The sequence below is a fragment of the Marmota flaviventris genome, chromosome 14 (assembly GCF_047511675.1).
Source record: "Marmota flaviventris isolate mMarFla1 chromosome 14, mMarFla1.hap1, whole genome shotgun sequence".
Classification (NCBI taxonomy): domain Eukaryota; kingdom Metazoa; phylum Chordata; class Mammalia; order Rodentia; family Sciuridae; genus Marmota; species Marmota flaviventris.
In genome coordinates this window covers 29,906,446-29,928,936 of record NC_092511.1, presented here as the reverse complement: position 1 = coordinate 29,928,936, position 22,491 = coordinate 29,906,446, and the positions used below count along the sequence as shown (strand labels likewise).

Here is a 22,491-nt window from a genome sequence, read left to right as displayed (position 1 = left end):
TTATAGGTAATGGGGAAGCGATAGATGGAGTTTTAGAAAGACAATGACATGATTACATTTCTTGTGAAAATTAGCTGTGACAAGAACTGGGGTAGAGTACAGCAAAGAGGTACAAGAACAATTTGGAGCATCTAAAATATAGGCCAGGGGCAGGACTACCAGTTGTCTATCCTCAGGAAGGGTACTTTGAAATATGGTTCTATTGTATGTACTATGAATGGAGTTGTACCATGTGGCAGTCTGTAACCAGAAGAGGTGAGGGCCTTTAGTTGAAGTTATTGGAACCTGAAGAAAACAAATAGAGAATTTTATGACTTATAATATAAGACTGGTAACCTACTCGAGATGAGAGTTTTGTGAAATGATGATTATAGATTGTTTAAAGTTTAAGGCTGTATTGTCATATTACATTATGGTCTGGATGACTTATTTTTGCCACTTTATACGTGCTCTTCCTGAATTGTTTCATCCTTCATCGATCCTGCTTTAAAACATCATCTTCCTACCAGTAATTTGAACTTTATAATCTATTTTGGATTAGATATTAAAGCTTACCAGAAGTATTTCTGAAACCAAATCTTTCCTTGGAGATATGTTGATTAAAGGACTTTTAAGTATACTAAAATAGTCATCTTGACATCTGTCAAAGGTATTCATTTATGTCCCACATTTAATTTTCTAGATAAACTACCTTATGATTTATTAACTGTTATATTATTTCTTATTTATTTATGGTGCTGGGGATTGAATCCAGTGCCTGTACATATTAGGTGAACACTCTACTAGTGAGCTGTACCTCCAGCCCCATCATATTTAATTATAGTAGTACGGCCTGTAGTTTAAAGAGGATAGCATTATGAACCCCAGCATTATATACATCAACATTTTGCTGGTCTTCTTTCATCTGTTTTCTGTATGTGTATATGTGCCTTTTGAAATATTAAATGCCAGGCATATCCTTTTACCACAAATACTTGAGTATCTAACATACAAGTATTCTTTTAGCTATTTCTTAATGCAACCATGACATCATTCATATCAGACAATCATATTTATCCCAACTGATAATGCAGTCTGGGTTCAGATTCTGTTCATTCAAGTAAGGCTTTTTTATTCTTGGATCATTTGAATCAGGTTGCAAACAAGACTTGGTTTGTTTGTTTGTTTGTTGGTGGTGGTGCTGGGGATTGAATCCAGGGCCTTATGCATGCAAGGCAAGCACTCTACCAACTGAGCTATATCCCCAGCCTAAGACTTGGTCATTTTTAAAGTTGATTATGTTTTAAAGGTAACAAGGCATCATAAAAAACATTTAATATAAGCTCTTCTAAGAGAGTGATACTCTTTTTTGACAGTCATTCTTTCTGAAACTTAGTTTTACTTTTCTGTATAAGAAGATATAGCTGGTGTCTGATTTTTGTTTTAAACATTGTAGGAAATCTTGCTGAAGAGGGTAAAATGGGTGTGACCCCACTCACCTAAAAGCCCACAGAGTGGAAATTTGAACTGACTTGAGAAGGTTCAGGTTTGAAGGAAACTGCATCCCTATAGAAAACCACATAGAATTTAGGACTGCTTTTGTAACTACTTGGATGATGTTACATAGTGTATTTTATCTTTGAACTTACCTTCCTCATCTGTAAAATATGGAATGGGTGATTTTTAAAGTTTTTTTATTCTTTTGATTTTTGTGTGTTTTATTTTACATTTATCTTTGACTTTAACAGGATTCTCAAAGTTGGATTGGTGGAAACAATGAACCATTGACCGGCTTTACATGGCGAGGTGGTTGTGAAAGAGAAACAACAGGCATACAAGTTTGGAATGAAGTATTTGTGATTGACAGACCTAATGGAACAAAAGTAAAATTTCACTTATACTTTTCTATTTTTAATCTTCTATATTTTTTCTTGAGCTACTTTCTGTGTTAAAAATCAAAGGAACAGGCTGGGGATATAACTCATTTGGTAGAGTGCTTGCCTTGCATGCACAAAGCTCTGGTTTCAATCCCCAGCAACCCCCCCGCACCCCCCCTCCAAAAAAAAAAATTCAAAGCAACACAGAACTTAATGTCTGGCAACTTTAATGTATAGATTATTATGTTAAAATGTGTAGAGATAAGTGTTCTTGATTTAATTATTGCTTTTGAAATTTACCATTTAATATATGATTTTTATATTTGTTTTTTGTGACTGTTTACTAAGTATGATAAACTTTTGAATTCCTAGGTGGCTGTGCTGCTAATGGATACCCAGGGTGCCTTTGATAGCCAGTCAACTATTAAAGACTGTGCAACCGTATTTGCTCTGAGCACTATGACCAGCTCTGTGCAGGTGAGATAGGGATTAAGTGATGACATCAGTTTATATGATCCTGGTACCTTCAGCTGCTCCTCAAAAATGCCTTTTGATTGAAGAAAAATTTTAATATGATTAAAGTTAAAGAGCACATTGATATTTCTTATTGGTTATTTACATTTCCATGCCTACTGTTCTGGCTTATAATGTGAAATTTTGTATTTTGGATAGTTACAAAGGAAGCAATATACCAGAAACCAGTTCCTTTGAATTTTTTGTAGACTCTAGGCTTTTAGCCTTAGAGGGCTGGCATAATGGCTACTACTCACTAAGTGATACTATCTGGGACCCTCAGAAATCTCTTTTTCCCTTCTTGTTTTTTTTTCTCTGCTTTTGCAAAATGGCACAATTGCAATAGTATAGAAGCCATCTCTTCATATTTGCCTTATCATAGTGTAGCCCCTCAAGTAAGCTGGCAGTAGACCTTGCCTTAAGTTATAATGAGGGAGTTCTGTGTCTTAATATTTATTATTGGGGTTCAAACTTGGGGTTCTCTTGTTTATTCAACTTTTTAAAGATCTGTCTTTGGACAGTAACTTAAAAACTATATAGCCACTTTCTTACCTGCAAAATGAGGGTTTTACCCATTTTGCCTACCTCATGTGTGGCTGTTGTTAAAGAAGAGATCGAAATAAGATAATGCATAAAGTGCTTTGTAGACTCTACAAAACCAAGAAGATTAGATATCTATTATTGCTTTCTTCCTGACCTTGGAGGTTAGTTTTCTTTCCTTAAATAAGTTCTAGCTGATAAATCAATAACAAATTGACCTTGTCTTTTATTCTTTCAAGAAATTGTTAGCACCTATTATATCCAGGGTAGTATTCTAAGTACTAATGATCTAAGATAAACAGGTCTCTGTCTCTCTTTACTATTTGCCTGGCCCTGACAATGAAAAGATCTGGACCTGTTTTCTAAAAGCTAAGGTCCACTGGATGGATAAGAATAGATTAGTCACACTGTCAGGTTTTACTTTAAATCTGAAGTTTAATTACCTCAGTCATTAATTACTTTTAAAAATACTCTTTAGAATTAATTATGACTTGAGACTGACTTGAGACTATCATTTTAGGTTTGCTGAACTTATAAGCATCAAGTATATGTGTTCTTGACCTCCAAGTTATCTGTATTTCTCCCTTTGGAGTACCCTTATTTTCTTAGATACAAGTTATTTCTTAGCAGTAGGTGCCCATTCTTTTCCAATTATAGCCTGAGTTCTCTTCTGAAGATCTGTCTTGGAAGGACTGGACCTAACTAATCTTTTCTCCAATTTCTCTTTTCCTGAGTGTGTACTTTAGAGCCTCTACTATAGCTCTGGTCTGTTTTGTCTTTGGAAGTCTTCAGAAAATTCTGGACAGGACAAGAGTGCCACCTACTGTTACTTTTGTTAGTTTCCAGAGGCTGCTAAAATTTTTCTGTTAAAATTGTTTAGACTGATAAGTTTTAAGTAAAAAGAGAACTATAGTAGAGTCAATGTTAGATGAGATTCCCACTGATCAGTTATATACTTTTGCCCCTCACATTAACCAGCTTGGAAAAATGGTATATAAACAACCTTTACTTTTTAGTTTTCTTTCTTAAGTTATCGTGACATGAAACTTTGAGGAGAAAAAGAACCTATTATATAATTTTTAATTTTTTTTTTTTACTTTTTAAAATTTTGTTCTAATTACATGTGAATGTAGAATGCATTTTGACACATCATACATAAATGGAATATAACTTCTCATTCTTCTGGTTGTACATGATGTAAGATTACACCGGTCATGCAATCATATATGTACATAGGGTAATAATGTCTGATTCATTCTACTGTCCCTCCTCCTCCAATACCCCCTCCCCTCCCTTTGCTCTCCTTTGCCTAATGTTTTCCCAGGGAAAATCAGAGGTACTTTACATTAGCATCCACATATCAGAGAAAACATTTGGCCTTTGGTTTTTGGGGACTTGCTTATTTCACTTAGCATGATATTCTCTAGCTTCAACCATCTACTGACAAATGCCATAATTTCATTCTTCTTTAAGGCTGAGTAATATTCCATTGTGTTTGCATACCTCATTTTCTTTTTTTTTTTTTTAAATATTTATTTATTTTTAGTTTTCGGTGGACACAACATCTTTGTATGTGGTGCTGAGGATTGAACCCTGGCCGCACGCATGCCAGGCGAGCGCACTACCGCTTGAGCCACATCCCCAGCCCTCATTTTCTTTATCCCTTCATCTTTTGAAGGGCATCTAGGTTGGTTCCATAGTTTGGCTATTGCAGTACACTTTTTTTGTCAAGTATCTGCCAAATTTAGGCAGTGTATATGCATTTATTCTTGATTTTCACATATTTTACCACCACTCCTTCCCCCTTAATATTTTTTCACTTGACTATTATGAAAAAAGAGAAAGTCCTTTTTGTATGCCACTGATAGTGGCTGAGTGATTAATTTGTGGTAAGGCATAAAATAGTCTTAATTTTCACAAGGAAAATTATGCACAAGCTGGGTATTCAAAGTAAGACACTAATAAAAACAAAATGAATTTTGTTTTAATAGGTATATAATTTATCTCAGAATATTCAAGAAGATGATCTTCAACACTTACAAGTATGTATGTCTCAGAATATATGCTAAAGTTTTAAAATTGAATTGTCATGTTATTGTGAATTTATACTTAGAAGCCTATGATGTAATAACAAAGTTGAATATTATATGGTTTAAAACTGACCTGTGATTTCATTTTTTTTCTTTGAGTACTGAGGTTTGAACTAAGGGTCACTCAACCACTAAGCCACATCCCCAGTCCTATTTTGCATTTTATTTAGAAACAGTGTCTCACTGAGATGCTTAGTGTCTTGATTTTGCTGAGGCTGGCTTTGAACTTGTGATCCTCCTGCCTCAGCTTCTTGAGTCACTGGGATTATAGGTGTGCACCACTTTGCCAGGCCTGTGATTTCAATATATACCCTGTGTGTTAGAAAATTAAATACTTAGCTTTCAGATGATATTAAAAGTTCTGATAGCTTGTCCTCTGATATAGAACAATTTTATAAATGTCTCTGTCAATTTCCCTGGGGACATTAGTTTAAATAACTTGATTTTACAGTTATTTACAGAGTATGGAAGACTTGCAATGGAAGAAATCTATCAGAAACCATTTCAGGTAAGTAAGTGTTTTATCATTTTATAAGATAGACTTATGAGAAGCTCACCTCAGCTTTTAACTTTGGAGATACAGGGTATTATGACAGACTCATTTGTAGCAATCAATTCAGTGGAGTTAAATCTAAATATTGGTGATGTCGTCACCAACTTAATACCAGTTTGAGGCCAACAGAATAGGAAATAGAACAAACAAATCTAGTTTGATTAAGGGGGTAATCCTTCTCTTAGATGTTACTTAATTCCAAAACTTAAGACAGTGAGAAATTGAATAAGACAGTTATATCACATTTCTTTTATATGTGATACACTACTAGAAAATGTTGTAGGTCTATTTTTAACTTAATTTTATTTTGCAAAGATATACACATTTATTTTAGCAATTCAAACAATATGGTTTTATGTAGAGTAAAAAGTGAAATTCTCTTAAAATGACTCCCTCACATTAACCAGCTTGGAAAAATGGTATATAAACAACCTTTATTTTTTATTTTTCTCTCCAAAATTATCATGACATTAAACTTTGAGGGGAAAAAGAACCTTATTGTATAATAATAGGTGGGCCCTTAATATAACCATGAGTAATGTAACTTTTCTTTCCAAAAATAAGGGTCAGTTTCTTTTTTTGTGGTATGTTATAAGTCGAAGTTAGTCCTGTTACTCTTTATTTTGGTTTAATATGAAAAAGTTCCAGGTAGTTTTTTTTTTTTTTTGGTACTGGGGATTGAACTCATACTTAGCTACTGAGCCACATCCTCAGCCCTATCTTGTATTTTATTTAGAGACAGGGTCTCCCTGAGTTGCTTAGCACCTTGCTTTTGTTGAGGCTGGCTTTGAACTTGCCTGCCTTAGCCTCCCAAGCTGCTAGGAATATAAGTGTGTGCCACCACATCCAGCTACTTTATTTTTTGAAGCAAGTACAATTTGCAGGTTGCCATTAGTACTGTTTGGTCAGTTGCAGTTAAGGTGGGGGAGAATAGGAAATACAACAAAGAAATCTAGATTGATTGCCCATCAGTGTGTGAAGTCCTTCCTCTGATAGCATTGCTAGTGATTATTAGTGGGTTTACATCAATTGTGTCTCATTCTTGTCTGCTGTTCTGGTTAAAGCAATCACTTTTATGAAATGATTGGGCAGGTTTATGGCTTCCTTTTATGTATATGAATAAATATATTATCTGTGAGTTTTTCTGAACTAGGGTAATTTTGCCACCCAGTAGACATTTGCCCATGTCTGGAGACATTTTTTGTTGTCACAGTTTTGGGGAGGTTAATGCTACTGGTGTGTAGTGCATAGAAGCCAGAGATATTGTTTAATATCCTGTAATGCACAGGACAGCCATGCACAGTTAAAGATTATTTGCCCCAAAATGTCAGTAGTGCTGAGGTGGAGAAACTTAAGTGTATGAATTAAAAATCATTCTGTGAAATTAGTGCTATTGACACCAAATCTATAATCCGTGTAGAATTAGCCATCTTGATTTGGTTGGTCTTGTAATTATACAACCTTGATTTAAAATTATGATCTAAATGCCCTGCTCTGCCTTTTGTTCCTTTTAAAAATCATGTTATTGCTTGGGTGACTTTTTTCCTTATATGAAGTGAAATTCAAGTGGAGGTGATTACTTGGTATGGGGGTTGAGTATGTTGTTGGTTTAGGTGGGCCCTTAATATAGCCATGTACTCACTTTTAGTAAGAATTGTTTAGGGGAGAAAGGAGGTGTTAACTATTAAAGTTATGGTTTTTTCTTAAGATTTTATAAGAAGTGTTTTGTATTTTTTCTGCGTGTAGACATTAATGTTTTTGATTCGAGATTGGAGTTATCCTTATGAACATTCATATGGTTTGGAAGGTGGAATACAATTCCTTGAAAAGAGATTGCAGGTAAGCCCTGTGTCCTGGAGAGGAGAGCATAAGCACCACACCAGGCAAAAGGCTGGGCTGCCTGGACTGTGCTTACACTGTCAGTTACTAACTCTACATAAGTGGTTACATGTGTTTTCTCTCCTGAACAAATTGTCCCTCAGTAAATATTCAAAGGATCAACCTTCCCACCTTCCCTCCTTCCCCGCCTTCCTTTCTCTTCCTTTCCCTTTCCTTCCTCCTTCCTCTCCTTCCTTCCCCTCCCTCTCCCTTCTCCTCCTTCCTCCTACCCCTTACCCCATTTCTTCCATCCTTCCTTCCTTTCATTCATTCTGGGGATTCCACCCCTAGCATGCCTGGCAAGTGCTCTATTACTAAGGTATTTTTTGAGCCTTATTTTGATGTTTTTTCAGACAGGATCTCGCTAAATTGCCCAGGCTAACCTCAAGAATTTTGGTATCCTCCTACCTTAGCTTCCTGAGGATCAATATTTTTTAAGGAGATTTTGGTCCACTTAGAATATTCACAAGTCTCTTTCTGGTCAGCTCAGCTTCTCAACGTTTGAGACAGGCTGGTTAATGTTTACGTATTGAACACAGATGATATGAGAACCTCTCATATCTCTGATAGAGTGACAACATATAGAGCTAGAAAAGGGATTTTAAACATATCCCTAACCTTAACCCTAACCCTGAACATATCTAGTTCATCCTTTTTTTCTTCATATTTTTTAGTTATAGTTGGACACAATACCTTTATTTTATTTATTTGTTTTTATGTGGTGCTGAGGATCGAACCCAGGGCCTTGCATGTACTAGGTGAGTGCTCTACCACTGAGCCACAACCCCAGCCCCTCCTTCATATTTTTTATTGGAGCGTTATAATTATTCACAATGGTAGGATTTGCTGTTACATATTTGTGCATGCATACAAATTCTCTAGTACTTCTTTTCCTCTTCTCCTTTCTCTCTTCTGTCCCTTTTCTTTGCTCTACTGATTTCCCTTCAGTTTTCATGAGACACGGTGTTCTATACCTTTTTTTTTTTTTCTTTTTCCTTTCTAGCTTCCACAGATGAGAGAAAACAAACAACCCTTCTAAGTTTGGCTTATTTTGCTTAATGTAATATTCTCAAGTTTGATCCATTTTTTTTCAGTGCAAATGACATCATTCCATTCTTTATGGCTGAATAAAATGTCATTGTGTATATATACCACATTTTCTTTATCCATTCATCCATTGATGGATACCTAGGCTAGTTTCATAGTTTGTCAGCCTTTTTTTCTTGTACATTGTTTTAGTCAGCTTTTTTGCTGCATGTGACTAAAGGACCTGATCAGAACAATTGTAGAGAAGGAAGAGTTTATTTGAGGGCTCCTGGTTTCAGAGGTATTAGTCCAGAGAAGGCTGGTTCTCTCTATTCCTTGGCTTGAGGTGATACTGAACATCATGGCCGGAGAGTGTGGTGGAGGGAAGCTGCTCACATCATGGTGATCAAGAAGCACAGAGAGACTCTACTCTCCAAATATAAAATATATACCCTATAGCCATGCCCCAATTCTTTTACTCTCCAGACACACCCTACCACTTCAGTTAATCCCATTAGGGATTAATTCACTGATTAGGTTAGGATATAACCCAATCATTTCTCTTCCAAACCTTTCTGCATTGTCTTACATGTGAACTTCCAGGGGATACCACATCTAAACCATAACATACACAGTGAAACTGGAGCCTGGAAAAGTAACTTGCTTATGGTCACTTAACTAATTATTGATAACTGGGTATAGGATCCAAGTACCACTCCTTTATGATATGCCACATGAAGCCATTCCTGGAAAATAACCTCACCAACAAGATCATCATCTTTTATCCTTAAAGTACCTTCCTGTGAAAATAATTAGGAAACCTGCAGGTCAGATAATTACAGATTACCATCTGCTAACATATACAATATATATATATAACATCTCTATGTGTAGAGATCCCTTTATTAATATAGTAGGTTAATAAGATTTTATTGTCTGTGGAATGATGCACTTGGTTTCTCAATCACATTCTAAGACTTGTGGTGGAATAGTGTGATTTTCTTATTCCTAAAATGAGATTAAGACCAATTCTTTACTCTTGGATTTTCAGCTCCTTCAGATAACTGCAGTTATCACAGCTTTTTTTTCTGGTTTGTTTATAAGAAATTAACAGACTATATCTGAACTAGGTACCTCAAAGCAAGAAGGATTTTAAACTTCTTATCGATGCCATGCATGTATTCATAAGATTGCTCAGGTCATAATGTGTAGCTTGGTAACTTTGTAGAAAATAAAACGAATATAGCCATAAACCTACACCCAGAAGCACCACCTCCAGGTACTTACTTACCCCCACCTAATCCTTACCATTATCCTTTTAACAGGCTTTGTTTTTGTACTTTTTATGAATACAAGCACTTACACATATGTTCTTTTGTATTTAGCTTTTTTGCCTAATATTTTGTTTCTGAGACTAAAACATGTTGTTGCATGTAGTTTAGTTCATTTATTTTCATTGCTATTTAGAATTTCACTAATCGAATAGACAACTGTTTTTCCATTCTGTTGCTGGAGATTTAAGTGGTTTCCAGGTTTTAATTATGAATAGCACATGTTTTGTTACAATGACCATTGAGAAGAACCTTTTGAAGAGTGTGTAAATTATCTATCTCTAAATGAGTTAATAATTATTCAAAATGTTTCTAAGATTTTCTTCCAGAAAATAAATATCAGTATCTCTTTTCTAAGCTCTGATAACTAGCATAAATTATAGATAATCACATAAAGAGAGTCCTAAAATACCATTTCTAAGGTAGTTGGGACTACACTGGAGCTTTTTGACCTGGCTTTTATTCTGGTCAGGTGCTAACCCTTTTATTTGAAGGCATATGAGTATTTTGTTTGTTTCATTTTGTTTTGTTTTATTATGACATTATAAATACTTTAAAGGTAAATCTTATTTATAAGTCACAGCCACAACTTGTTATTCAGACATTAGATACTATAATTGATTGTTATTTATTTATTTTTTGGTATCTCAGGCAGCTTACTTAGGAAGAAACATCTTTTCTGGTTTTAAGGAAATGTGAGGTCTTATCAAAGTGTTCAGAAATGGGCCTTTAGAACCATCTGAGTTGAATGTATATACATGCAAGTATACATGTAAATTTCCTTTTTTAACATTATTTTTTTTTTCTCTTTGCACCATTACCCTGTCTCTTTCTGCCCTCAGGTAAAACAAAATCAACATGAAGAGTTACAGAATGTAAGGAAGCACATTCACAATTGTTTCTCAAATCTGGGTTGCTTCCTTTTGCCACATCCTGGTCTTAAAGTTGCAACTAATCCTAGTTTTGATGGGAGATTGAAAGGTGGGAATTCCCATTCTTGCTAAAATCAAACATTTTTAGAGACTGAAAGTTTTTTCAAATACATGATTCCTTAAATTTCCTGTCTTATTGATAAAGGATATCATGATGTATTAATACTAATGTGCTTAGAATGCTCTCAGTGTTCTTTCTAGCTTTTATTGGTTTGTTTGCAACCATCTAGCATATTGATTAACCTATTTTATAATGTGTTCCTTTGCTCTGGACTGAAGTCTTGAGAATTTGGAAGGCTGAAAACATTTTAATATTTTATCTGCTAAAAAGCTCTAACCATTTTATTGTATTGATGCAATTAGACTTAAATTTCTCTGTTTCATAGTTGATAGCATAATTTTTTGTGGCTTTAGAATTAATCTAAGTGTGATAGCAAAAGGCTTGAGAATTAACAAAAGTTACAGTATGGTTAGAAAAACAAAATATAGTATTAAAATTTAATTTGATCTCTTAAATTGTTTGCCTCTTGAAAAGGATGCTTTAGTTTTAATACTTGATGAAGATATTGTTTTGGTAGTCCAAATTTGAACTGAAAGAATTATGGGGGTGTGGGAAAACGGTGTACTAGGGTAGTGGGGATTTTTGTTTTTTCCTAAGAGATATGGCATTTTTGGATGAACTTTAAAAAAAATGATTGTATTTAAGTGATAATTTGTCCTCTTACAAAGTTATAAAATAGACCTTATAAGTTCTTATCATTGAAGACTTATTTTTTTTTTATTTTGTTGAACTAAATGTTGACTAATTTCATGCTCACCAGATATTGATGAAGACTTTAAACGAGAGCTTCAAAATCTGGTTCCATTGCTGCTTGCCCCTGAAAATTTGGTGGAAAAAGAGATAAGTGGATCTAAAGTCACTTGTAGAGATCTTGTAGAGTATTTTAAGGTAGGCAAACTCTTAAATTGAATGACTATCTAGGATAGAAATGTAGCCAACTTAGAACTCATCTGTATATATAAGAAGTTTCTTAACCTTTACTTTAAAACAACAACAAAAACAACCCATATTTGGGCCTCTGGGTGTATCGACATTTAAGGGTACTTAAGAGATTGTAACAGACTACTTGTATCTTCTAGAAAATGATTTTGTTTGTTCACAGAATTATTCTACTTTTCCTCCGTCTGACATGGAGAGAAGAGCCATTTATTATACTGAAATACTGCTTTGTCATTTGTGAGTGACAATAGGGATTGGAAACATAATTCTGTATTCTGAATTCTTCAAAAAAGCATTCTCTCAGAATTCTGAGGACTCAAGAAGAGCATCTGAAAGTATCTATTACTGATTTTTGAGTTCAAATGATTTTTTCATTGGTTTTTCCCTCTCCCTCAGTTATTCTTTAGCTCTTATAGTTTGCCTGCCAGGACAAGACCATTGTAGAGGGTTGTACTATTATTGGTCATTATAGGTAGGTGGGAAGGAATAGTTAACTAAGAATGTATTCTTGTTCACTTATTGAATGCCTGATCATTTTCATACTGTATTTGTTTAGTTATAGATTAATATTGAGTCAGTAGAAAGTTGAGATGAAAGACACCTGTATGGACATCAGAACATTTTTTCTTATTAGGTTTTTTTTTTTCTTCTTAAGCTGAGATAAAATTTAAGTTAGTCAAATACTGGGTTAAAATATTTTCTAACATGTTTATTTGAAAAATTGACAGTAGGACTGGGGATATAGCTCATTTGGTAGAGTGCTTGCCTTCCATGCACAAGGCCCTGGGTTCAATCCCTAGCACTACCAAAAAAAAAAAAAAAAGATTGACAGGGAGAATTATAGATTTTTTTTTTCATTAAGCAATGGCATTTTATGTATAAAACTTTTAAATATGAGATACAACTTATACAAGTTCAAAGTACAGGTAGCAACATTTCTTCCAGGTGTTATTTAGCTGCATGTATTTAATAGTTTTGAGAATGTGATTAATTTTGTTGAAATGAGAGTATATTTCCTTTTAATGGTGCAAATTTTCTTTGGAGATGTCAAATCAAATTGTGTAACCTACAGTATAATGAATCTTATGTCTTTTTAGGCTTACATTAAAATTTATCAAGGAGAGGAACTTCCACATCCAAAGTCCATGCTTCAGGTAGAGAGAGATTAAGACACTGTGTGTATGTATAAGGCGTTGGGGGAAGGGGCAGGAGGTTGTATATATCCTTATTTATGAGAAGAAAAGTCTTTGCTTTAAAGAGAAATTCTGGGAATGGCAATGTGGGGAATGTTCTTTTTTGCATGGAAATACATTTTATATATTTAAGGCAGTATGTGTCATGAATTCTAAAGTCTTTATATGATTTTTTTTTGTAACTGCATATTGCAGACCTTGAGCCATGTGTAGGCTAATAGAAATAAAGCCCTTTATACCTTCTCTTCAGATACTTAGTGTAGGAACATTTCTATTGCATTAGATGGTTTAATGTGGGCCTTTCTGAACTAAGCTACTTCTGTTCTTTGAGTCTTTGACAAAGATTGTTTGAAAAAATGCTTATTTTCATTTGCTATTGATTTAGAGCTGCTTCTAGTGAATAGGCTCCCCCCTCCACACACTTTAAATTATGTTCTTTTATTATGAATTAGTATTGTTTAATTCAGGTTCTGTTTTTTTAAGACTTACTACTTTGGGCAGCTTCTCAGTTTTATAGTGGATTAAATAGTATTTTCTAGTAAAATTAATGTAGTAAGCAGTTTTATAGGTTTGAAAATATGTCTTGTGTGAATCTGATTATGAAAGAACTATATGTAAGGAAGGAAATCATGATTCCTTACATCTAGCACATTTTAAGATTATATCTGTATCTGTCCATTTCATAACACATGGTACTTTCTGAAAACCTCTTTAAGCATGAATCTAAGCAAAATAAATTTAGGCAACTATCCTTTTAAAAATCTATATCATAAGCTACTGATATACTCTCCTAAAGGAAAGGAAAACTTTAAGTTGATATTTTTTATGGTTCAATTTAGACTTGTTCACTGTATATAATTTATTATGTTAATCAGATTTTGTAGAGTCATAGGGTATTTTTTGAACAATAATTGTGCATTAAATTTTATTTTTTTAGGCAACAGCTGAAGCTAATAATCTTGCTGCTGTAGCAGGAGCAAGAGATCTCTATTGCAAAAGCATGGAACAGGTTTGTAACTAAAATTTAAATTTGATACTAGGGGGATAGGAGACTTTTATATTTAAAGTAATGGAGCCAATTACTGTTCCTTACATATTGTTATATTGTTTCACAATCCCCCTTTATAATCTCTGTTGGAAATAAACTAAGAGAATAATTCACATGATTAGAATTCAGGTGGTAAGGTATTGCATAACCTCTACTAAAATGTTTTCTGGCTTGTGATTTAGAGCACTGTTCTTAGCCTGTGATAGAAGTTAACATTGGCTTAAGGCTAGTAGCAACTTCTGCCCTAAGCTTGTTCTGTGTCTTTTATCCACTCTTGTCAGCCACCTGATGTATTAGTGGGTCAGGTGAAGTCAGGTATCAAGTGTAGTGTAAAATTTTTTTACTTCAGTTTTAGTAGTATTATTCATATTTGGAAAATTACTTGAGTTAGTTAAACCTGTAAGAAACAATAGGTTATATTAATCTGCAAAGTATTACATACAAATTTAAAAGTAAATCATGTAAGTGGTTTGGTTAAAACTATGAGCAGGGAACTTCCTTCAAGTGTTAATTATTTCTGGCATGTAATCTCTCCTACTGTAATTCTGTCTGTACAGGTATGTGGTGGTGACAAGCCTTACATTGCACCTTCAGATCTGGAGCGAAAACACTTGGATCTCAAGGAAGTAGCACTTAAACAATTTCGTTCTGTGAAAAAAATGGGTGGAGATGAGTTCTGCCGTCGTTATCAGGACCAGCTTGAAGCTGAAATTGAAGAAACCTATGCAAATTTTATAAAGCACAATGATGGCAAAAATATCTTCTATGCTGCTCGTACTCCTGCCACACTGTTTGCGGTCATGTTTGCTATGTATATAATCTCAGGACTGACTGGCTTCATTGGCCTGAACTCTATAGCTGTCTTGTGTAACCTTGTCATGGGGTTAGCACTGACATCCCTTTGTACTTGGGCATATGTTAAATACTCTGGGGAGTTCAGAGAAATTGGAACAATGATTGATCAGATTGCTGAAACACTATGGGAACAGGTTGGTATCTATCTTTTGGTTTTTCAGTGACTAATCTCATTTTCCCCATGACTCTCTTTATTCCCCACCCCTCCCCTGCAGTGTTTACATATCAACACAACTACTTTCCGTTGATAAAAATATATTTTATGTTTTGTTTGGATACAGAATGTACTAATTAAAAATTTATTTTTCTTTAAAGTCATAATGTATTTTGGTTAGCTTAAATCTGTAATATTCTCAGGATAGATTCTTAGTTAGTCATAGGCCTGATTTTACCGTCAGTCGGTAGGACCAGGATCTCTAATAATATATTTTTGTTGAGAAAATAAAATATAATCAATGAATAGTTTTAAAGGTAAGGAAAAGAAGTTTGGAAGTATAGTCATGCTTTTGGAAAGAAAAAGAAGTTTCTTACACCAGCAAGAAGCAGTGCAGGAAAAACATTGGATGACAGACACCTGTCATTGCCTTCCATGAAGAAAGTGGTGATTTATTGATGTACTACAAGAAGCAATCCCACAGAGAGTTTTTTCCAAAGAAACTTTGACTTCTGTACCATGGAAATACTAAAGGACAAAGTAAAGCAACCATGAGCTGAGAAACCAACTTCAGTCATAATCTTTTACCTCAAATTACAATTCAAAGTCAGGCTGTGAACTCTTGTCCAGCAAGTATCTACTAAGGAGTGCGTTTTTATATATCTGCCACCTGTATGTTGGATTTGCCTGTGTAAAGATAATTGTCCTTAAGGATGTCATTAAAATGATCATCATGAGATACCTGAAAATCATGTCAAGGACCAGAATAAAAGCTGAGGTTATTATCAATGAATGATGTGAAGGAGCATTTTCATGCTCCTTCTGGGCCAGTAAGGTGTTGAACCTATTTAAAGATTTAGGATTTGCAGGTGCATGTTTGTTTTGGCTTTAAAGACTGAAGAAGCAGACCATTTTTTGAAAAAAGTTGATTAGATGTTGACTTTTCTTGTAATAGTGTGTTAATTTGGGTTTTGCCTTTTCTCTTTAGAAAAGTATTCTATTTGTGTTTGGATATTTGTTAAATTTTAGAATTTTATTTCTTTATAAATCTTACTACTTCATGGTCCTTTGATAATTGCTAATAGAAGATGGATTAAAAGCTATCACCACGTCACTTTTTATAAGAGTGTGATCTACTTATCATTTTGAATCATTACTGATTTTCTGCAACATGAATTTCAGTAATTTCACGTTGTCTTTTTAAAAAACACTTATCTGTCTAGCATTGATTATAGGATTTTACAGGTGCCATATTACAAAACAATTAAATGATGTGCAAAAATTATTTTCAGTATAGTATTGTTGAGGTAAGGTGCTCACTAGTCAGAGAAGATCTGTGTTATGTCAACAAACCTTGTCTAAAATGTATTGCATTTCTCTTTTCTTTTGCTTCAGAGGAGTCCCAGGAAGGTGAGAAACCTACAGTCTCAAATTCTTGTAGTCTTAAACTCTTTAGCATCAAGGCACTCTTGAGTCATTCTCCTAACAAATCACTCCATGTTTTAGGTGTTTTCCAAACTGTTTGAAGTTACTAGACGTCGAATGGTTCATCGTGCTCTTTCATCAGCACAGCGACAGAGACTGTCATCCAACAATAACAAGAAGAAAAATTAGACAGTATTTTTAACTTTTTTCTCTATCTGAAGTGTTCACACTCACACATGTAGGACAATAAGCAGGACCGTCTGGGCCGGTCTGCATAAATGCTGTATACATACCAGATTTGATGCTGCATATAGGGTATGGAATTGCACATCCATCTCATAGGATTTGTAAATGGTTTGAATAAGAGGAAAGTAATTTTTGTTGCATTATAAAATGTCTAAATGCTTTACTTGTATCATCATAACTTTTTTTTGGGAGAAACATCTTTTTATTTCTCACATTCCTGGTTATTTTTGTCATTGCTTTGAATTGAATTTTTATATCTATTTTTATATGTAACTCTTTTTTTACCTCATGTTTTGTTTGTTTTGCACATTTCTCATACCACAGGTATTGAAGCCCCTGGGTGATAATTTGATGGAGGAAAACATAAGGCAGTCTGTAACAAACTCTATCAAAGCAGGCCTGACTGACCAGGTGTCTCATCATGCCAGATTAAAGACAGACTGACAGTTCATCTCCTCATGGACTCTACTCTCCCTTTTTTCATGCTTGCTGTACAATGAGAACTCAAATAAAAATAAACCAAAGTTTACAATCAACTGTAGAAGTAGTTTAGTATAACTGGCTTCACAGATGGCTGCCACAGAGTGTGAAAATTGTTTGTTGGTTTTAAGCATTCATTTAAAGGCTCCTAAGACCTGGAGATTGGGTGAGGAGCATTATTATATCATGCACATTTGTGCCATGTTTAGTTCTTTTTTTTTCTTCTTTTTACTTAATCTAATGTTAGTGAAATTTGTCTTATGTAAAAGGATATTTCAGGGAAATGTTTTAAGAAATCTATTTAGAGTCTCTTTAACACAGTGTCCCATTGAAATTTTAATTTTTAAAGAATTTATGAATCACTGTATCAAGAATCAGATCGGAATGACAATGAAGCCTTTATTGAGCCACTACATTAAAAGTATATATTGCTTTACTGCCTTCAATACCAGTATTACATAAATGCATGTATCGGAAATTTCACAAAAATTACATGGCAACTCTTGTAGCTAAGAAAGTTATTCTGAGGTGTACATTTGTCTTGCCTTTTTAAATTTATAAACCTGCCCTAAAAGGAGATGCATATCTGGGAAACTGAACTGTCTTTTTGCAGTTTAGCCTTCATGTACATAAAATATGCCATTAATTTTATTGGGGGAGAAATTCCATCCAAAAATGTTGCCTACAGCTATGAGTTAAGAGTGTCTGTACAGTGTGTAGCTTTTATTTTCTAAAATCACAGATAGGGCATGTATATGAATTATAAATATATAAATACGATTTTGTATTAAAAGTTTTGTAGTTTATGGCAAAATCTGGTTCTGTGGTAGGCTAATAAGTACAGTTTCTGTGAAAGGAATGTTTGTGGCTCACGTCAGTGTGTGAATGCATAGACAATTTGAAGTTTTTGATATATTTGTGATATTTATCTTCCTTGAGCACTGCAATTCTCACCCCACACCCCACCCCAGGGAATTCAATGGGAATGTTTATTGTGACTTGTCCTCTGTTGCATTTTAAAGTTATTTCCTGTAATTTATTTTCAGTACATAATTAAAAATTTGTTGTATATATAAAATGAAACTTGTGATTCTTTTTTAAGGAATTCTTCAAGTATATGTTCCACCACATAAACCATATTTGTTTATACTGAAAAGAGCATGAGCAGGAAACACTCAAGTGAGAAATCTAAGGTATTGTACCTTGAAGCAAAGCCTGTAAAGTTGTTTTTTTTCTGTGTCTGTCTATGTAAGAGAAAACTTGTGAGTAGCTTAGGTGTAGCTGAGGCTTATTAATTTCTCCTCTCCCTTTCTCTCTTTGTTTTTTTTTTTTGGTACGTGTTAGTGTAGTATATGCAAGGCTGACCTTTTAAAAATACTTTTGTAGCTTTCTTTACAGTAAAACACCTACTAAAGCACTTAGTTTGGTTTTTAAGTAAAGAAAATTCAGATGTTGAGTTGCATGCATGAAAGTTCTAAATTTACTTTGGTTGGTATATCTTCTCTCCCACCTCCATTCAAATCTTGTTTTTATATGGATTGTATTTGTTTTCCATCTGTATTAAATTACTGCCTACTCACCTGTTCTTAAACATAAAGAATCCACCTAAAAAGTGTATCTCTTAATTTCTTCTACCACCCTGTTTTATGAATGCCATGGACTGTTTTTATGAATGAAAAAATAAAAATTTGTTATAATAGCAATTGTTCTGAAATATAAGACTTAGCTTACCTTTAAAAAAACTTGTGAAATCTAGACCATTTGATTTCTTAGTATTTTTTGTTAGAGTGTTTTCTCCAAAGATGGTATAATTCTATACAGAATTCCAAGAAAACCCTTCAGTTTCAGCTGAAGGACTCCGATTGTTAACCAATAAGCAATAAAAGGGATTAAAGACAGACTCAAAATTATTGACTAAAATAACCCTTTTGGTGTTAGTATTTCTGTGGTATAATTTTTAGTAATCAATATTGCAACTTAGGTTTTTTAAAAAGATGATGATAAATTATTTCTCTTCTTAATTAAGACACAGTTTACTTTTGTGAGAGGGGCAATCATTTGTGACCCTGCTGTTGAGTATGCCTTGTATGTATATTTCTCATGAAAATAAATGGCTAGTTATTTTTGCCTCAGTGAAAATATCCTGTTTTTAGAATTGAATACCAGTATTTCACTTTTGAGGGTTATTTTCTACAAACTTCAAGATGAAGTTTATTTTACTTTCAGAATTGAGCTGGTCTAGAATTGGGTGGTCTAGAAACCTTATTCCTGATGTAGGCATGAGTGCTATTAGTTTTAGTTGGATTGCTTCATTATTATGGATTTTTTTTTTAAAAAAGAGTTTGGGTATTAATTTGGTTAAGACCCATTAAAATATTCCATCAAATTTCCAAAAACACAGATGTCACTGTTAAAGGTTTGCTGTGTAAATATCCAAAATGGCCTTGTGTATATATATATATATATATATATATATATATATTTTTTTTTTTTTTTTTTTTTTTCCCCCGGCGGACACAACATCTTTGTTTGTATGTGGTACTGAGGATCGAACCCAGGCCACACACATGCCAGGCGAGCGCGTTACCGCTTGAGCCACATCCCCAGCCCCCCAAAATGGCCTTTTGGAAAGCAGTTCTTAAGTTGTTGATTTCCTGGCCAAATAAAGCCAATTTGGGAATTCCCCAAATAGCGTGGAATCACCACCCTCTCTACCTAAGTCTTATATTATATTCCAGGAACTTCTCTTCTCAGATTTGCATTTTTTTGGAATTTAGGCTGTGGAATTGAGCTGTTCCTAACATTCTGCAGTAAAATACAACTTTTATGTTCTTTAAATTTGTGACTTTTTACAACTCCTTGCCTGACCAAAAATACCTTAAGACTTAAGGAAGAGGATCTCACCTGTTGCATAGTTTAGTAAAATATTTCCACATATATATTTGTACTTTTCACATTCATGACAGACCTGTGATATTTATAGGAAATCACATCATCAAAAACAAAGTCTTAGGTATATCAGACTTGCAAACCTAGGACTCAGATCCATACATACCTCCAGATGTTTGAATCAGTATGAAGCTTCAGACACAGGTGAGTAACATCCCTAACTCAAGATGCAAGATGCAAACTCTTTCTTGGCTGCATTCTAAAAAGCACTAAAAAGTAGAATATGATTTTACTGAAACAAGGTGAAAATTACCCATAATATTACCATGTAAAAAAATAAAGAAGTCAAAAATCTCCCTGTCCATTTGATTTGAATGGATACCTCAGAGCTAACCATTATTTAGTTTGGTATATGTACTATTGAAATCTGTGCTTATTGACATGTCTGAATGTGCATAAAACATACTCTTGGTGTTATTTTACACAATGGGATTATCCTGTATATTTTTTATATAACATGGACATTTTCCTAAATTTTTAATTATTTAATATTCAAATGGTTGCTTTGATTATTCTGAGAGGGTAGATAAAATTAAAAAAAAATTTTTTTTTTTTTTGAGTTGCTGTCTCACACATGTTGCCCAGGCTGACCTCGAACTTCTAAGCTCAAACGAACCTCCTGCCTCAGCCTCCTGATCTATAATTATAATTATGTGCCACCATGCCTGGCTGGTAATTGGGGTTTTGAGGAGAGAACATCAGGTCTTGTATTACTGCTAAGAGGTTTTTTTTTTTTTTTTAAATGATAGTTTTCCCACTGCCACAGGCTCGAGAGAGAATCAAATAGTAATATGTGAAGGGTGCTTGGCAAGCAGGTTCAGGAACAGAAAACTGCACTCTCAATTTTGCTTGTGTTAAGGTTCCATCTGTTGACTTCGTTTGGCCCTCTGTACTTCCTGACGCTTGTTCATAACTTACTTTCCCCCCACTTTGTCATTTAGGCTGTTAAAGATTTTTGTTTTATGACAGAGACATCATAAAAATGTGTAACCTAGAGTAGAGGAATACTTAAATTGCAATTCTAGGAAAGGAAAATGGACCTTAGTTAACTCAGGTTTAGTTCCCAGCACAACCACTTCTAAGCTTTGGGAACTTGAAAAAAGGCCAATGTAACAGGTGAGCCTCAGCTGCTTTGTCTATAAAATTGGGAATAATACCTGTCTCGCGGATCTCAGGAGAATGTAATGAAAATGTATCAAAACTGATGTTACTGGGCTGGGGATGTGGCTGAAATGGTAGCGTGCTTGCCTAGCATGTGTGAGGAACTGGGTTTGATTCTCAGCACCACATAAAAACAAAGATTGTGTCCACCTAAAAACTGAAAAATAAATATTTTTTTAAAAACTAATGTTTCTTTAAATCCTTTGTGTGGGGATGATATTTGTTAAAAAATGCATCTGTCTTCCAAATTATACCTATTTTTAACTTCGTACCTCCTGCTTTCTAAAGAGAATAAATAAGATGAAGTTTGGATGATAGCGGCCATTGCTGTTTTGTCTATGGAAGAAAGCATTTATCAGTATTTTCCTCAACTGGATTAAGCTTCTTGGAAAGAAGAATTATACTGTATATGTAGTTTTATGAAGTGTCTTTATACATAGTAAATGCATGAAGTTTTTGAAAATGTGCTAGAATAGTCAACTTGATCCTCTCTACCTGCCTGCCTGCCTCCCTCACACATAACATCTGTGGATGAGTTAACTGGTTGTCCAGCAACCCGTTTTCTAAATATCAGTGGTTGGGTTTTCTCCTTTTGGCATCAAAATACTAAGCAACATGATCATTCACTAAAATTTGTGGTAATATAACTTTAGAATTTCAGTATAGCATTTTGTTTTAATGTAGCTTCTTAAGCATCTACTCCTAAATTCTCCCCCAGTCGGGCTTACAGCTTATCTGTTGAGAAGATAAAATCCTTATTATAGGTTATTGTGTATCTGTAAGAAGTTCATATTATTTTGGACAGGCTACTCCTCTTTTTGGGCGAAGAGTGAGTGTTTTATAGGGGGAAGAAATCAAACACATTTATTATCCAAATGCTACCCATTCCAGTGCAATAGCTAAGAGTGAGTATTTTCATCTCTGTTTCTTATAGAAAAATTATCTGAGGCTCAGAGTTTGGTCACTTGGGGTGGGAAGCCAGGCCTACAATGGTGTAGGGTGACTACACCAGAGATGGATGTCGCAGTGGAAATGAAGTTATACAGATGTGGGCCAGATGGTGAAGGGTCTTATGGACAATATAAGGGGATTGATGTTCAGGTTAAAGATACATTGATGGTTCTTAGGAAAGCAGAGGAGTTAAGCAGTAATTCTAATACTCTAGGATAGTTTCTTAAAGTATGGGTTTGCTTTTATTTTTAATCAAAATCACCAGAAGTACCTGTTACAGGTGCATATTCCTGGGTTTCATCCACACTGT

The 22,491-nt window shown here is 34.3% G+C and overlaps 1 protein-coding gene across 3 annotated transcripts in view; it reads left to right on the top strand.

Annotated features, from left to right (window-relative positions):
• The window catches only part of Atl2 (atlastin GTPase 2), a 54,151-nt gene extending 36,975 nt beyond the window's left edge, over nt 1-17,176 (top strand). For 2 of the 3 annotated variants that reach the window (XM_027933485.2, XM_071601507.1), the window contains exons 3-13: nt 1,728-1,862; nt 2,229-2,333; nt 4,901-4,951; nt 5,451-5,507; nt 7,299-7,391; nt 10,630-10,768; nt 11,541-11,668; nt 12,817-12,873; nt 13,850-13,921; nt 14,518-14,949; nt 16,965-17,176. In XM_027933485.2, the coding sequence (XP_027789286.1) occupies nt 1,728-1,862; nt 2,229-2,333; nt 4,901-4,951; nt 5,451-5,507; nt 7,299-7,391; nt 10,630-10,768; nt 11,541-11,668; nt 12,817-12,873; nt 13,850-13,921; nt 14,518-14,949; nt 16,965-17,084 (1,389 nt within the window). In that variant the 3' untranslated portion in view covers nt 17,085-17,176. The other variant, XM_027933486.2, reaches the window with a different exon arrangement.
• Nucleotides 17,177-22,491: the final 5,315 nt, after the last annotated feature.